This window comes from Balaenoptera borealis, assembly GCF_965194805.1.
Source record: "Balaenoptera borealis genome assembly, chromosome: 4".
Lineage (NCBI taxonomy): Eukaryota > Metazoa > Chordata > Mammalia > Artiodactyla > Balaenopteridae > Balaenoptera > Balaenoptera borealis.
In genome coordinates, this window is record NC_138861.1 from 144,724,782 (window position 1) to 144,739,988 (window position 15,207).

At 38.7% G+C, this 15,207-nt stretch overlaps 1 protein-coding gene across 1 annotated transcript in view; it reads right to left on the reverse strand.

Annotated features, from left to right (window-relative positions):
* SLC7A11 (solute carrier family 7 member 11) overlaps positions 1–15,207 on the reverse strand; it is a 101,785-nt gene that overhangs the window by 20,139 nt on the left and 66,439 nt on the right. Inside the window, exons 8-12 of the mRNA XM_082389835.1 lie at positions 6,369–6,492; positions 4,379–4,482; positions 3,342–3,438; positions 1,656–1,805; positions 221–398 (exon numbers count right to left, since the gene is read on the reverse strand). Of these exons, the coding sequence (XP_082245961.1) occupies positions 221–398; positions 1,656–1,805; positions 3,342–3,438; positions 4,379–4,482; positions 6,369–6,492 (653 nt within the window). The remainder of the gene's footprint in view (positions 1–220; positions 399–1,655; positions 1,806–3,341; positions 3,439–4,378; positions 4,483–6,368; positions 6,493–15,207) is intronic.

The window sequence follows — 15,207 nt, forward strand, 5'->3', positions numbered from 1 at the left end:
TGAAACTCAATATCCTGAAAGGATTCAGTGGCTCTACCCTAAACATCCTTCCCGCCTTTTCTTCTACCATTTCTCATTAGAATACAGTAATGTATTCAAACTAGCAATTTCCCCACTTATATTTTCAAACTTTAAGGTATGCATGTTACATATGTACACATAGATGGGTTTTCTACAACATGGTCTCTCAAAAGGTCCCGAAACTGCTTAAAAGTCTTACCTGACATTCTTCTAAACCACCTGGGTTTCTTGTCCCATATAATAAAGAGATAGTAGGCAGGGACCCCGGTCAGAGTGATGGTGAAGCCAATCCCTGTACTAAATGGGTCTGAATAAAGGGAAAGGGCGACCATGAAGAGACACGTGAAGGAAAACAAAGCTGGGATGAAGAGCGGCACCTGGAACACAGCACAGAAGAAAATCACTTCAAAGGTGGTTCAAGAGACAGCAGGTGGATTCAAGATGAGCACATCAGTCATGTGATCAGGTGATAACACCTTGATCACGTGACCAAGTGACAGGCACCATCCTACCATACCTTCGTACCAAAATCTCTTGCATAGGGCACAGAGACTATATTAAACATACTCCTTTAAATTAAAAAAAAAAAACAAAAAACTTTGGGTAGAACAAAATCTAAGGATAAATAAGTGTGTTTCATTAGAGATGTTCTGTTTGAATTATTTTACTAGTAAGCACTATGTTTTACGATTTATGGTTTTGATTGTAAAAGATTGGTTCTTTGATAATTATGATTAGAATCCACTTTAATGTAGAGCCAAGAGCACGGGCTGCTTGTTACATGTTAAAGCTCTTCCGTGCATATTGATTTTCTGTTGGAGATTCACAATAAGAACTGACAGGGATAAAACAGGCCAACTCCTATTCAACCACTAATAAAGATGTTGCCGGCATTAGGCAATGAATATAATTAGAAACAAATTCTGACAACATGACGGGCAACATTATCTGTGTTATTTCTTAAAAGCAAATACATAGTACGGACGAATCAGTCCATGAACTTTCAAGGCTAGAGGCGATGAGAAGCATATGTGTCAGCCCTCCCAAAAGGAAACACTTAGCTATGGTAAATGGACCTTCTATTAAGTGGTATAGTCACACATCTTCGCTTTCGCTATGTATTTCACATTTCTACTCCTTCTGGAGTGTACAATGCAGAAAAGGGGCAATATAACAAGTCATAACATTTAAGAACACTTAAAATGCCTTTTTGTAAAGCAGCATCCTTTTTAAAGTTTTAATTAGTGATGATTTCATACATATCTGCCTCACCCTTTCTCAGTATGGTTGTCCACAACTGTTCACCATTAAAAAAAAAGAAGCAGTCTCTATTTTGAACATATCAGGTCATTAGACACATTCATGAAAAATCAATATAACAAACATTGTATATTAATAGCCCCACTTTTCAACAATGTGACCTACAAAGTTCAGTACATCACAAACAAGCCGATGAGCTATTTTTCCGAAGTAAAATAAATCCCATATGAAGGCATATGACCTGCAAGAGTTAAACATTTTATTCCAGAGGATTCTGCCCTCTGCCCAAGCTCCTCCTCATCAACTTATGACAAAGGGAGGACCAGGTATTAGGAGGAAGATTTATGTAAACCCGTCAAGATTGCTGAGGTTACCTTGAAAGGACGATGCATATCTGGGTGTTTGTATCGAAGATAAATCAGCCCAGCAACCGCCAGCCCAATAAAAAGCCACCTGGCAAAACTGAGGAAATTCAAAAGACTGTAGAGGTCCCCAGAGAAGAGCATTATCATTGTCAAAGGGTGCTGGTGGGGGGGTGGGGAAAGGAGAGAAAAATCATGCACAGTGAGTTAAAAGAGAACACACGTGATAACAAGCAACACCATCACTGCACATTATTATTATCTTTTCCAAACAATTCTTTCTACTGATAAACGACCATTGCGATTAACACCTATACTCAACTAACCTCCTAGCTATATATCTAGCTTTGCTACTCCCTCTTTACACACACATATGGATGCATTATTTTTAGCTGTTTTTCATTTGAGTTAAGAGAACGTGCTTTCAAAGAGCAAAACACAGGACACTCAGTGACTCAAAATTTACAGACCCAGAGACTGAGATGGTCGGTAAATAACTAACAATAAAAGTCAAAAGCGCATCCAATACACACATTTGCAGAAAGCTCTGCGAATGGTGTCTGATGAGCCCCTGGCCATGCACACACAGGAAAGACAGCCACCTCTAGAGACTGTGTCCTCTCCTGAGTGCAAAACGTTGACCTTTCCTTCCTCCACACTTCCTCTCCCTGGGTGCTTGCCACACGTGACCCTCAAGACCGCAGAAAAGAATGAAGCGCGGAGATCAGCATAGCAAGTCTCTACAGCTGCACAGACCAAGGACAGCCTGACTGATAGCGCAGGCTTAAAATGAAAGCCCTCTTCACCAATAATACATTCTGTTCCCACAAAATAATACATTCTGTTCCCACAAGTGAAGTAAATTTCCAGATTCCACACAGAGTACCCCTCCCGCCCACCGGACTTACAAAGAAATTTCAAGGAAACATTTTGAAACAAATGAAACCCATGGGGGGGTGGAGATGGGGTGGCGGTGGGGGAACAAAAGTGTTCAGTGCATTCTGTGGTGCTCCTGACAGCAGGAGATTGGGAAAAAAAGTTACAAAATAGTAGGTAAAAAGGAATATAACATTGCCAACGGGGATCTGAGGACTTTTACACCTTACACAGTCTTTCACATCCCACGTTTCACAAATACTTTTCTCTGCATAAAGAATCGTACAGCTCAAACTTAAGTTTTGGTGCTTTTATTTCTCCCATTTAGGGTTGCTCTCAAAATTCTCACTTTCGAGCACAGAATCCCTGCACTGTCTAGGATTCTGTCGACTTTTTCTATAATTTTGTATGCATTTCATTATAAGGGGCCTCTGATGAGACATCTGGGCGTTTTGGGACTGTAGCTTTTAGCTCCACTTTCAATAAGTAGAATTGGGACTTATTACTCGACCTCCTTTTCTGCGAGGCTCTCTTGTCAGTGACAGGAGCCCAGGCAATCATTTCCCTTTGATCTCACAAATTTCTACAAAGATGAAAAAGAAGTGACGTGTTATTGCTCCAAAGCCTCAAATATGCATCAGATATACTGGAGGAAGGGAAGCGATGGAAAAGATCCTGTCTCTGCAAATCCACCAGGATACACATAGAGCCAATTTAGCAATGAATGAGAACAGAAAGCACGAGCTAAAATCAAGTCTGAAATCCCCTTTGCTAAGCTGTTCTTTGAGGTTACATCTAGATACACATGTTACTAGGCATTACCAAAACAATAACAGCTGGTACAGGAGTGTGCTTGCGGATGTGAATCATGGAGAGGATTTCCGGAAGGTGACCCTCCCGAGATGCAACATAGAATAACCTGACAGGAGAAAAACGTAGAATTAATCATTTCCAAGGGAGAAAAATCCAGAAATCGAAGAGAAAGCTTGCATCTTCTTCATACCAAATGGTTTGCCATTTCTTAGGCGATTACTTCCAATTTTATAAAATCTGCCAAAATGTTAACGTTCCTTTGAGAAGAAGCAATAGCAACATCTGACTCGGCATAGCTCACCCCACATATAAACAGCTGGTGGTGAATTCAGTTCTAGATTTCTAATACTGCACGCGTGTTATCAATCCAGTCCAACTCAACACACACACAACATTCACATTTATCTGATTGGGTTTTCATCAGATTAAAACAAAAGGGACTTCTGCATCAAACAAAAGGGACACAGATAGATGGTGGGATGGTGATGTCTGGTGTCTCTTGCTTTACTTTTTTGCTTGTCACCTTTAGAGAAACAAAAATTTTATTGCCAGAAATAAAATGCTGTTGTTAAACTCTGTAGACATGTGTTAAAACAACAACAACAAAATACCCCTTCATCCCTGGCTTCAGAGTAGGCTATGAGTAGACAAGCAGTGCCCTCTAATGGACAGAATATGACATGCTGTTGATACTTGGAGGAAGATTTCAATCTTGCGTTTCCCTTTAAAAACAGCAGGTTTAGCAACCGCATAGCACAGGGAGATCAGCTCGGTGCTTTGTGACCACCTAGAGGGGTGGGATAGGGAGGGTGGGAGGGAGGGAGACGCAAGAGGGAAGAGATATGGGGACATATGTATATGTATAGCTGATTCACTTTGTTATAAAGCAGAAACTAACACACCATTGTAAAGCAATTATACTCCAATAAAGATGTTAAAAAAAACCCAGGTTTAGAGGCACTATTTCTTTTCTTTTTAAACTTATCCTTATCACATCCCACCTCAAACACAGAAATGCGTTTCTAGAAATGCTTGAACTCACTCACCTGGAGACAGCAAACACACCACCATTCATGGAACCAAAGCAGGAGAGGGCAACAAAGACTGGAACTGCTACTGAGAAATTTCCCAGGAGCCGCTCAGAAAAAGTCTAGTGAAAGACAGAAGGAAGCAAATTAATGCTTTGCCAGAAAGTGGAATAAAATGAAACAATTTAGGCCAAACTCGCTCTACGACTTTCTGTTCACCTGGTGATATGTGTGTGTTTTATAATCCTTTTTTTGGGTTAGGGTCAGACTAACATCTTAGAACAATAATCAAAGGCAGGTACCATGTCCTTGCTTGTTGCAGAACTATGGGCAATGGTCTAAACAAGCACCTTCCCTCTACTTCCAAAGAGCAATGATCCATTGATCAAATCTTTATCAACTATGATATCTACTGTCTCTGACTCTGGTAAATAAAAAAAAACTCAGTACAGAAGTTCTCCTTTTGGAGACAGAAATCCTTCTGTATAATACCTTCTCTTTCGTCTGGAAAGCCACATTTTTACAGCAAAGTACCAAGGTACACTGAGAAGTGTTGCAGATACCTGTTTCATATACCAATCCCACTGTTATGACTTAAAAGCGTGGCAAAAAATAATTGAGGACTTAATCGTGTATATTATGGATATGAACAGTTCTGAAAACCTTTTGCCCAGAATAATCACATCAGCTGAATCTCTGTTTACGAAGTCGATCCCGCCCTCTCAGGTATCTGCCAATTCGTTCTGTAGTTTCCTATTAAAAGGCTAGAACAGCAACACAAGTCCAAGGAAATCAAGCTACAGAAAATATAAAAGTTAAACAAAACTTCCGACATTTCCTTTTGTTCCATGGCATGTGCAACATTGCAAATTTTCATGAAGGATATATTTTCAAAAAAAAAAAAAAAATATGTGGGATTCTTTACTTGTCCTTGATGCAGCCGGTGCTATGTAATTAATGGACCACATTACGCTCAAAGACTAAGTGCTGCCCTTTGTCTAGTAAGATGAGATGACGACCTGACATCAGGAAGCTCTGTGCATTTGGTTGTCTGGTAGAAGTTACAGCAGTGGGCAGAGTCTTTTTTAATACAGTGAACTCGTACATAGGTTCAAATGAAATGAGATAATTTGTTCCCTGTGGACGTTGCTTATATGAGGTAATAGTGACTATTTTAGAAGGAACTGACATCTAGTGATGGGAAGTTCTTTTTTTTTTCACCCTTCATTGTTATAAGGTCATGAATGAGTGCTCTCTTACTAGCTAAGTTTTTATACCAAAAAGTCTGTGTCACAGAATAGCAGTCCCATAACATGACCTTTGAAAGCAAAAGATGATCCTGAAGTCAAATAAATTTTGGAAAATGCTGTAAAATTATGAGTATCCACGTCTTAGGGAGTTAAAATGCACATTAGCTTCTCTAATATTCTGAGAAGTACTCTAGCAATGACATCTGTTTAACTTTGAATAACTCAGTATTTCCTCAAATTAATAATATCCTAGAACTTGTATTCAAAATGATATATATACTAGAAAAAAAAATGTTATGTGGTCCATTTGGAAATTCTAAAGTGGTACTTTGGGAAAAAGATTTTAAGTTAGCATTTGAAAAGCGTCTAAACAGGGAGGAGTACAGAATAAATTGCAATTTGCATACCCCCAAAATGCATTCATTTAAACTCAGTAACTGCCCACCTGCCTTTAAAGACATGTTGGAAGAATAATGACTTCTATTCAACATGTATGTGTGGAAATATGTTTTCAAGCAGGCATATGTGGAAATGTTTTACATGAAATTAACAGTACAGAGAAATCACATAGGAGTGTAGCTCTATCAGTTAAATGGAATATGCTAAGGTATGTTCTAAATTTTTAAAATATTCATTATCATTCAGTTAAAAAAAAAATTACTGGATTTCGAAACACTTTCTGCTGGAGGGAACTACTATAAAATTGCATCATTTCATTAACCTAAATTCAAACTGGCATTTCCCCAACTCAGACTTACCACTGCCACTGCCTTTGAAAGCAACAGCTCCTGGGCACTAATGGTCGTAAAGTAGGCCACATTTGTTAGCACATAGCCAACTGTGACGACCGCCATGGATATACATATGGCAAGGGGGATGGTTCTGAAATGCACAAAGGAATCGCTTATCAGTCATCTTTTGTTAGTCATTTCTCTGCAAGCAAAGAAGATAACAGCCTCATTCAAACAAAGAACAAAATCGTATGGATAACTACAGGCTCTGTTGGGTATGTATAAACATTTCATCAGGGTGAAGTACCACATATTCCTTTGTAATTTAATAAAGTCCATAAGGGGAGGTACTACATTTGTCTTGTCTACTGCTCTACCCCAGAACATATGGGTCTGTCCGATTCTTGTGTTCCGTAAGTCCTAGAGCAGGGTTTCACAAACTTGATCATGCATCACCCGGAAGGCTTGTTAAAACACAGATTGCTGAGCCCACCTCAGGAGTTTCTGATTCAGGAGGATTTGCGTCTTTAGCAAGTTCCTGGGTGATTCTGATGCTGCTGGCCAGGGGACCACACTTTGAGATCCACTGTCCTATATATATATGCCTTTCAAATACGAATTCACTTGCCTTGACACCTTTCTAATACTAGTTTCCCAAAAGATCTTTCGCATTCAGTGTTTTCCCCTTCAGTAATTCCCCTTGCCATCAAATACGTGCACACTTTTGGAAGCATGACAGCAACATATATCTACCTTTCTAAATGACAGTAATAATAATTTTGTACATAACACAAAAAGCGCAGAAGTGCTCCCAATAATGCCTTTGCACTGCCCTGCTGTGAGTTCAAAGGAAGCTCAAGATCATGAGTATCTATTAAAGCAACAGCACAGATAATCCCATGAAATTAGAGGTGACATGCTGGGAAGTACATATGACTGGACAGTGCCGACACTATGTGGCATCAAGAAGTACCCGGCACAAATACAATGTTATGTCTTCATTTAATGCACTGGGAAAGCCAGGAAGTTACTGACCCGCATAATTTGATTCCATGTTACTGATACACATTACTTGCTTAACATAATCACTTCTTCAGACTGTTTCCAGTTCAAGCAACTTAAACCTTCGGCTCCCTGCTCAAAGGCTGATGGGTTTTGTGTTTTGTTTTGTTTTTTAGCCATAGAGCTTATCAGCCTTCATGAAGCCTTAACCCTGCTGGGTGCCACTAATGAAGACCTCCATATAATTTCTTCCCAGATGAAAATGCAGGTCCGAACCAGGAAAAAAAAAAAAAAAAAAAAAGGCACATCCTGCCTCACTCCCCAAGCTGGGTGTGTTGAGCACCAGCTCATTACGTTGAATTCTCTATCCCCTGTTGAGAACAGGCAAACCCAGCCAGTCAGCAACTGCCATTCATTATGCTGCTTGGAGCCTGACACTTCCCCTGGTCCCCAAAGCCTTAAGCCTTGATGGGGAAACACATTGACCTCTAAAATCCTGGCATCCTACTAGAAAAGGAGCAGATGTTCCCCTTCCCCAGTGTGAAGAGGGTCCTGTGGAATTTTCTGTTCACGCCGTACCACGCATTGCTCCTTGTGATTGATAAATGCTAAACGTAAGCAAAGGAAATCACTGGGCCAATTAAGTACAGAGGGGTAAGTGGCATAAGGCATATGAAAGATGAATTGATGAATTCTGTTTCTTTGAAAGAGAGGTGATAGATCAGTGCAAAGGGGTAAGAAGGGGAGCACAAAAGTATATAGGCAGCTTTTCAACCGCTCACTGTATTATCAATATTTTAAACTTGAATCCTTTAGCTCTAATAACATGCCAAATGGGGTTTTGAGTTCTTTCTATGGAGGAGAGAAGCAGAGAGAAAGAGAGGGAGAAAGACACTCTCTAGAGATCTCCTCGCAAGAGTAGGATTAAGAAATGCAAAGGCTCTGCTAATAAAAAGTGAGGTGATTTATCGTTCAGTGCAGTGAAGTCACCTAACCTGTCCAGGACAGGTAGTATTGTCACGTCGCATGATACTGTCAAAGAGCACAGAGAAGTCACTCTGAAATTTGACTGTGGCCCTGCCAGCAGAGAATCTAGCCTCCCAGCCCAGCTCTTTTAAGGCAGCCTGTGTTTCCTGCCCGGAGATTATGGTCTCTCTGAGGGAGGATTTCTAAACTGACTTTAGCAGAAGGGACCTTTACAAAATTTGAAACTTCCAGGTTAGTTTTCCTTTTGTTCTTCCTCAGCTTGTCGATAACAAAAAACAGCAGCAGCAGATGCTGCTATGTACCCACCCTTTTATTAGCTGCTTTACATATTTGCCTCATTTTATCCTTGGAAAATCCTGTGAGTTTGCAGCACAATCACCATTTTATAGATGAGGAAATGAAGTCTTAGTTCAAAAAACTGTTCAAGGATACACAGCTGGTAAGTGGAAACCCAGAATTCAGCTGCGGATCTAGCGGATCTTCTTCAGCGGATCGACCCTGAAGTCGAAGCATTTACACCACTGAAGTGTATTCTCTCTCATGCATGTGGGTCCTCAAACTCTTAACTATTCATTTTCAGAGAAATTATAATTATTGAATAGAATCTTTATTGGAAAGCTCTTAGCAAGGCTGTATTCCTCATGTATTCACTGAAAACACAGTTTTGTGTAGTATGAAGGAGGGGGAAAGACGTATTCCATGATTTTCATAATTTTTCTGTGTGATATGAACTATCATGTCAAGTGAATGCTTTCAAAAGTTTCAATATTTTGGAAATACTAGTTTATTTTGAATTTACAAAACCACAGAGGCACACTGAATAAACTTCCCTAGACAACTGTTACAGAAAAGGAGGAAAGGTAAGCATACTTATCAGACAATATGAAACAGATTATTAACAGTTTTACTATCAGCCAAGTATACTATATAGATACTAGAGGAAAAAAAAAAATCAAAGGAGCTTAAAATATAGGATAAAAGAGAAAAGGGGGTCTAACCTTGAAATTCACAGCAAGCCCAGTAATTCCTCTCTAGGTAAAATTAAGCCACGGGAATTGAAGAGGATGTGGCCAGATGGCCAGTAGAGTAGCTTCTGTCCTTAAGGTTCCATTTCACTTTAACAAAGGGAAGGAGAAGGGCTTGTGGCTGCCTTGGCATAAACAGCAATCATTTACCGAGGAAATCAGTTGACTTGTTCAGAAGGGCTTGGCACTGTGTGGGTAACTCCTGGATTTCAAGCAGCAAAGCTTAAGAGCCACTGGGTGAGCTGATAAGAGCTATTAGGGCATGCCAGAGCAATCTTTCCGGAGGCTTTAGATGCACAGGGCAGATAAACACGGTTGGTAATCCAAGATTAAGGCAAATGGCACATGATAATAAAAGGAATTACGGGAACTGGTAGGCCACTGACATTTCAAAGCCCCTGTGTAATTTCGAGGTATCCACCAATTCTAAGTGCAACAAAAGCATTGTCTTTAAGCTGAATAAAAATGACTCACACCTAGGAGTTGTAATCTTTCTCAAATGTTGTGTATACTTTTTTTTATGATTAACAAGATACCCATGTATTGGGAAAAGTTACTTAATCCTTAAGAGCTTTTTGTCATTATACATAGTCTTTTCAATTATGTATTGATGAGAAATAAGCATTAAGTAAGTGAGAATCTGATATTTTTCTTAATTGCAAATGGTCTTCAATCAAAAGGTCTTGGATAGTCTTCTTTCCTTCTAGGTTTATTTTAAATTGGCATCTGTAAGCAGTCTATGCAACACATGGATAAGTATTTGTTTTATTGGAAATTATTAAATGGAAGTCTCTGGAACATCTGCTTAGAAGCACTCTCATTCTAAGGATAGAGCTCCCCAGGAATTTAAATGGTCCCAACAGTAATGGCAGGTAGCTTATATTTGTATAATCTACAAAGCACTGGCAAACGCATTTTATCTCCAAATATACACATTTCATTTCAAATCCTTTGTGGAATAAGATAGAATATGAACAAAGGACAAAATCCACAACAACCCACTGAAATAGGAGGTAATACCACCATTTTCAAACAATGGAACCAAGGCTCAGAGAGGTTAAGTGACTGGCCAAGGTCACAAAAGTAGTTAAGTGAGAGAGCTGGGTCTTGAATTCAAATCCTCCATCGCTAAGTCCCACATTCCTGAAATATCCTGTCTGTGATATCATGGCTGTTTTGTGCCTACTTTAACTCTAGGTACAAAGTTCCTAGGATCCTTACATGCTGACAAACATGTACTCTATTTTATATATATGATACAAATATCAGAAGGCTGATTGTTACAATGTGACACATTTTAAGCCAAGTACGTTTTACTATGCACTTAATAGTCATCATAAATAATCTTGCAAATGATGGAGCATGGGATGCATTTTTAATATACTTTGCAACTATATGGTAGAGCATCAGCAATGATCATTGTTTCCAGTGCTTTATGTTGGCTAAAAAGGCTCCTGCCATGAAAACAGAATGAGTAAACCTAGCTTCAGAGAGCTGAGGACACATGAAGGTCACAAGGATTTCTGATATTCAGGCCATCCGAGTAATTCTGTAGTCACTTGTATTTAGGACATTCCTAAAATTGTTTTATAACTGGCGCAAAGTCTTCTGAGATTTATGTGAATCAAAATAAGTTTCATACATTCCCCGGTGTGGATACATCCACTGGAGACCACAGAAATCATTGATCCTGGGGCATCCAAAATTGTCTTTGAGCCATGGGACTGGGCATGATGCCAGTTCTGCTAAAACCTTCACTTGTGTGTTCTGGAATCTTCTAAGAGAAGTGCTTGATACTTCACATTTTCTATTTAAAAATCATTAATGTTTTAACACATGTATTTTGCATTCAAGAAAAAGGAGGGAGGGGAGAAAAGAGGAATTAAGAAGGGCAAGAAAATGACAACCTTCTTAATGTGTGAGATGCAAATAAAAAGGAAAACAGGGTTTTTCAAAGAACTTTTAAATTTTTTAGTAAATTGTTTATACATAATTGAAACAAAGCCATGATTCATCTCAACATAAAGTATTTAAAATTATAAATGAGTATTTCTTGATTCTGAGTATTTATTTTAGAATCATACCTATTTCACATTTTCTTTATAATGACCCTGTAGAGACCTCGAAAGCTTTTCTCTAGATCTGACCCAGAACTGACACAAGTATCTCTTACTTCTCTCTTTTTGATCTACCAATTTATTTTTGCAGGATTATCCAGTTTACTTTATTACCACTGCTGTTAATTTTATTGTACTCCTCAAACTTCAGTCATGTGTTACAAACCAAAAGATAAATACTAGTATATCTCAAAGAAAATCTATATTTTTCACTCACGTGATTTTTTTCTTCCATACATTTTTACATAATTTCCCTGATTCTTGCTCATCTCAAACTTTCCAGAGACACCCCCCTGCCCCCGGGCAGGCATGAAACTGTACTATCTGGCTATGTGATTTCTGATATTTCTAGCAGGGACTGAATTATAAATAAGGGTTCTTGATTGTTTTCCGGACTTGAAACAATTAGATTACAGATGACTGGAACCCTATGAACTGCCTTGTATGTTTTCGGTGATTTTGTCCCCTTGTCATTTAGTGCTATCACTGTATCTCTAGTTGTACATCATGAGTGGGAACTGGACTGTTAATAACACTATAAGAGAAATGCACTTGAGGAGACACGGCAAATTGGGGGGGAAGGTGTGGGTTGTCACTGAAAGAAGAAAATGTAGCAAGAGGAAGAGTACATTCAATAAACCTATTCAGAAACATTCTTAAAGGTCCATGGTTCATGTTCTAACTTAATGACAATTTCTGGGCCAAGGCTGAACACAGTGATGTGACAAGCAGATTGTCACATAAAGGTACACAGTGATCCCACTGATTTCAAGCACTAAACACCTGCCCTCCGCTTCTTACTATACCGTGGCAAGACTATGGGTGTTTTCACTGAGATGTTTTAAATTTCAATACCACTGATGTCTAATCTAAATCTCACCATTCTCCATTGTCCACAGATGAAGAACTCCATAAACAAAAAGAGAAGACAGAGGGACCTGTAGGGAGATGTAAGAAATGAACAGACACAGATTAAAAGACTGCAGCCTGAAGGAGGCTCATGGAAAAAACATACACAGTTGCATGAAGGAGACAGAAAAGTGCAGCAAAACCACGTAGAAAAATGAACTGAAATGGAAACTTATAATTCAGAAACATAGGGTCATAGGCAATCAGAAGCATGAGTCTAAGCGTTTTCAGCCCTAATAATACTTTATTTTTTCATCCAACTAGCAGAATAAATTCCTGCCTAAATAAAATTATTCAGCAAAATGTAGCTTGGGGGTAAATTTTCATTTGCTTGAATTTCATACCAATAAAAAATCTGCATTGTCTGCATCTCATTTGTTCTCATTTTCTCAAGATTTAGAGTGTGTCTCCCAGATATATAACAGTTATCCATATTTATCATGGATGAACGTAAAGAAATTAGTAGGCAACTTTGAGTGCACAAAAATAGAAACAAAATTGGTTTTTGATAAAATGTTACCAAGTAAATAACTAAGAAAACAAAATATTTTAATAACAATAAATTACATTTCACACTAATGTTCAGCTCTTATTTTTGTTATATTGTTTTTACAGTATACTTTTTAAAATGCTATCATTTCCCTCAGGATTTTGTCTAAAGTACTCTAAGGTGATGCAACATCTCAGTGAACCTTTTATTGCTTTTTTTTTAAAACAGAGTTCCTGAGATTCAGATATGCATGGCTGAGAGAATGAAGTACTCACCACAGTTTTGTGTTCCTCTTTCCAAAGTATCAGTCATTTCTGAGAAGAAGCTACCCAGATAGACCACATTCTTCCAGACTCTCTGGTATCTAGGTGGGAGTGTGACTCATTCTTATGTGTCAACTGATGTGGCAGTTTCAGGCCAAGGGGGTTAAGAAGTGGGTTGCCTTGTCTGCCCCCGACCCTTTCCCTAGTTGCATAGAGGATCTACAGAGAGGCAGAGCCACAATGTGGAAGGAATCTGGGTCACAGAATCCACATGAGGAAGAAAGTCCACCACTCAGCCAGGGACACCAACAGTGGACTACAACATGACCTAAAAGCTAAACTTTCGATTGTTTAAAGCCATTGAAAATTTGTGGTTTGCTTGGAGCAGCTGGCATTACCCTAACTAATAAAAGAATGAAGGGCCTCATTATATCAAGACTTTTTGTAGATCTCAGTGAATTAGTTTACATGAGACAAAACGGGTCCTCATTAATTTTTATTTCATATTTTTTTTGTTTCGTAAGAGACCGGTATATGATATAAAGTCTTTAAAATAATGTCCCAAATGAGATCAAATTGAAACACTTACATTTGCTAAAGTTAGAACAGTGAAAATTCTATTATTCAAACTTCCCAGAAACAGAGCAAACATAGACCCCATCGTTCACTATTTTGAAATATAAAATCTCCTGCACATTTGACAATTGCCTCCGATCCAACAAAGATCAAAGTATAATCGCCTCTTGTTTTGGCCAAAGACACATAATAAAACAATGCAATGTTAAATAAATATACTCTTATGCTAAGAACAAGGCAAGGTAAAATAAATATACCCACTTTGGTATAATAAGTGGGAATTAGAGTCAAAATTCCCTCAGGCCATAAACACGTGTCTTAGAAGGAACTGATAACACTTCTCCTACTATAAACCCATAAATCAAAACCAGTCACATTTCTGACCAGCTGCACGGTAAGAAATGGAACAGGTACACATGGAGACATTCAACCCTGACAAATGAACTACTGCTTCTACCACCAAAAACTGCCTTCAATATTTGTGACCAACAATGACAAGTCTAATTATTAGTAATCATTTTACTTTGAAATCTGGTAGTCAAGGAGACACCAGGGTAATATGGGAATCAGAATAGAAGGTGGACAATTGATAAGATTAGCGGCTAACCTGTTCTCACTCACTTGCACCAGATCAGTCCTCTTTTCCTTGTTTTATGTATTGATATACAACTGAAGGGATCCAGTGCTTTCAAACAGTTTTAACATCATTCCTCTAGATGCTACAAGTCAAATTATGTCTTTAAATACTTTTTCTGGACTCAGTGCTGGCTTCCTAAAGTATGGTTTTCAAACTCTATGAACTGGTTTCATAAAATGCCTATCTATGAATGATTATACAGGTATGTATGTATGTATGTATATATATATTTGATCCTACAAAGTTGAAAATAATTTTTCACTGCAACAAATCCTATGTATAGGTAATTGAGGGAAACATTCATAGTAGGAAAGGTATAAGGTTGATAGGGGAGCCAACAGCTATGTCCTGGCTTTAATCAAAGTGGTAAATCCACATGGCTGGGCCCCAGAGAACAAGACACAGGAGCTTAATGGAGCTGCAGAGAAAGGTGAAGATGAAAAGAAATTGAACTGATGGGTTAAATACCTTTCCAGTTGAGAGAGATGATATGTCATTGTCAAGAAAGTGATGATGGTGACTCCTGCTTGGAACAGTTGACAGCTCCCTGCAAAGGTCACAGAGGCCCCCAGAATGGCAGAACTTCCTGTAAGCTCCCCTCTCCTCTCCTCGGGCTGTCCATTTACAAAGATTCATATTCCCAGCAGAAATGGAAATTTCATTATCTTTTATCTTTCGGCTCAAAAGTTAAACCTTTCAAAAAATAAGGTTTTGTGCTTCATTTTATATTTGCTAATGCCTTTTCTTAGACTACAAGGATTCATAGGCAAACTTCTCCCTAAGGATACTTTTGCAAAGTCAAACACAACATGCAATGGTTGAGGGACTACCTGTCCCAGAAAGAGAAGTGATCCCCGCAT